The 2,957-nt window shown below is 40.6% G+C and overlaps 1 protein-coding gene across 1 annotated transcript in view; it reads right to left on the bottom strand.

Moving 5' to 3' along the window:
* Positions 1 to 320: 320 nt before the first annotated feature.
* LOC106878043 (protein argonaute-2) overlaps positions 321 to 2,957 on the bottom strand; it is a 43,103-nt gene continuing 40,466 nt past the window's right edge. Inside the window, exon 22 of the mRNA XM_052976296.1 lies at positions 321 to 381. Coding sequence (XP_052832256.1) covers positions 321 to 381 — 61 coding nt within the window. The remainder of the gene's footprint in view (positions 382 to 2,957) is intronic.

Below are 2,957 nucleotides of genomic sequence, written 5' to 3'. Positions count from 1 at the left end.
CGTGCCTCTGCTGTGGTGGTCAGTCTCCCCATCTTGCTTTCCCCTCTCCCCTCCGTGACCTTTCTATGCAGTCTCTCTGCAACAACCTCTATTCAACACAATGACATCCATATAACAAGGGAGATAACTGACCCTCCACTCTGTTCCACTGCCCCACAAGACTTACCTCCACCTTAAGTCTCTGTCATCACCTACATTACCCATCACATCACATGACCTCTGTGGTGGGGGGTGGCTGGGCCCCCCCACAATTGTACCACTGATTAGAGAGGCTGTTTTTCTTTTTTGTAGTATTTTTTTCTTCATATTTTTTTTTTCATCTATCTACCCCCTTTCCCCACCATACCCAGTGAGGTGACGGCGGCAACAATGGTGGGATATCTGAGCAGTAAGAGAAAGAGAAAAAGAGAGAATAGGGTGGACAAAGTCAATTGCCTCTGTGATAAAGGTGGTGGTGGTGGGGGGAAGCGAACAGGGGTAGCGGTGGTAGTGCACAATTGGGTGGGTATTGTTTTAAAGAAGACTCTTGCGGGTGGGCTATGGTGGTATAGAGAGAGATGGTGAGGTGATGGCTGTTATTCATCACCTCTTGCCTAGGTTCAAGGAGTCGAGCAACCAAACGTTTGTTATTTTATTCTCTATTTTCTAAAGCCTTTTTTTTTTTTTAAAAATAAAAAAAAAATAGGGGAAACAACAGAAGGATCTGTTATCAAGTCAAACAAATCGCTGGTTATCCCAAACCCCCTAATACTTCTGTGGTACTGGGTCTTTGTTGGTTCAACGATGGGACGATGGAGCTTGAATAAAATATATATATAAAAATGATTTCAAAGTTGGGCACAAGGCCAGCAAATTTGGGCTCTGGAAGGATGAAAGGCAAAGTAAACCTCAAAGGAATTTTAACCCAGAACATAAAGATGCACAAAATGCCACTAGGCATTTTGCCTGGTGTGCTAATGATTCTCCCAGCTCACTGGTTTATTATTATTATTATTATTATTATTATTATTATTAATAATAATAATAATAATAATAATAATAATAATAATAATAATAATAATAATAATAATAATAATAATAATAATAATAATAATAATCATCCTTCCTACTATAAGTACAAGGTTTGAAATTTTGGGGGAGAGGATAAGTCGATTACATCGACCCCCAGTATGAATCTGGTACTTATTTTATTGACCTCAAAAGGATAAAAGGTAAAGTGGACCCTGGCAGCATTTGAACTCAGGACGTGAAGACAGATGAAATGCTGCTAAGCATTTTGGCTGATGTGCTAATGGTTCTGCCAGTTCGCTGCCTTTAAATAAATAACAATAATAATGGCTTCAAATTCTGGCACAAAGCCAGCAATTGTGGGGGAGGGCACAAGTTGATTACGTCAATTCTGGCAGCATTTGAACTCAGAACGCAAAGAGGTGCAAAATGCTGCTAAGCATTTTACTGGTGTGTTAACAATTCTACCAGTTCGCCAACTTAATGATGGTGATGATGCTAAAGAGTATGATGATGATGATGATGATGATGATGATGATGATGATGATAAAGAGTAAAAAAACTTGACTATGTGCTCCTGTAGGATTAGAACCCTGAACTCCTATATTTGTGAGAGGAGAATGTGTAGAGGGGACGACATTAAATATCTTGGGTTGGGAAGGCATTCAGCCCAATTCTTCACCGACTCAGACGTCTCCACCCCATGGATGAGATGAAGAGACCCACTGCCCCCCTACAACAACATCTGCCCACTCACCAACCCAACCTTGACCCTCTAACCTTTCTACCAGGCACAATATGAATGCCGTCAACAGAAAGCCAAAGAGGTTAGCCAACCAGTCAGTATGAACGACATCTCAGTAAGTACTAAGATGAAATTCTGGTGAGGGGTTTCATTGCCACAAACTTGTATACACACACAGATGAAGATGTGCACATACACACCTGGATAGGAAGCAAGAGACCACCTCTGTCAATATTTGAGGTGTTATCCAGGTGAGATGTGTAAGATAAAAAAAAGAAAAACGGGAAAAAACTAATGAAATGTAAGTGACCCAACCTACACAAACATTTCTTAAGCCATTCAGGGGACCCTGTTGAGACGTTTCCAGTAGCTAGCATGGAAGGGATGTGAGAGGGATGGTGGTGGAAGAAGAAATGACCAATGGAAGAAATGACCAATGGAAGAAGAAATGACCAATGGAAGAGAACGAAAGTGCAATGGTGGGGGACGACGGGGAGGGGGAAAGAGGGACGGAGGGACAGGGAGTAAAAAAAGAGAGACAAAAGAGAAGGAAGTCCAGTCCACCCCACTTATGACTAACCCCATAAAATCCAAACCTGCCCACCCACATGGAAACTGAAACAACACTGTTCTTACTTTTCAATGAATGCAACATTAAAACCCCCCCCAAAAAAACCAGGTGGTAATGACAGAAGTGGTAGTGGAGGTGGTGGTGGAGTGGTAACCATAGCAACAATGATAATAATAATAATAATAATAATAATAATGACAATAGTGGTGATGGTTGCGACGGTGGTAACAGCAGTAGTGGTTGTGGTGGTGGTGATGGTGGGGGGGAAGTCTATAGGAAAAACACTGGAGTAACTATCATCGCTTGTTGGTTGGTGTGTCGGTTGGTCGAATGGTCTGAGTGTTCAAGTGAGGTTCGATTTTGCCACTTAGATCGTAATGATGTGTATGTCATGCGTATGAGTGTGTGCGTGTGTGCACGCACATATGTGCATACGTGCGTGTGTGTGTCTTTTATTATTTTTCAATTCTATATGTCGATGGAGTAGCACTTGATGTCAATTATATACACATTCATATACATACATGCATAAAATTTCATTTCAATCTTTGCCAGGTTCTTTCCGTCAATACACATACACATAAATATCTATATTATATATATATATATATATATATATATATATATATATAT

Source organism: Octopus bimaculoides, chromosome 24, assembly GCF_001194135.2.
Source record: "Octopus bimaculoides isolate UCB-OBI-ISO-001 chromosome 24, ASM119413v2, whole genome shotgun sequence".
Classification (NCBI taxonomy): domain Eukaryota; kingdom Metazoa; phylum Mollusca; class Cephalopoda; order Octopoda; family Octopodidae; genus Octopus; species Octopus bimaculoides.
The sequence above is the reverse complement of the archived record's forward strand: the minus strand, read 5'-3'. Positions and strand labels throughout refer to the sequence as shown.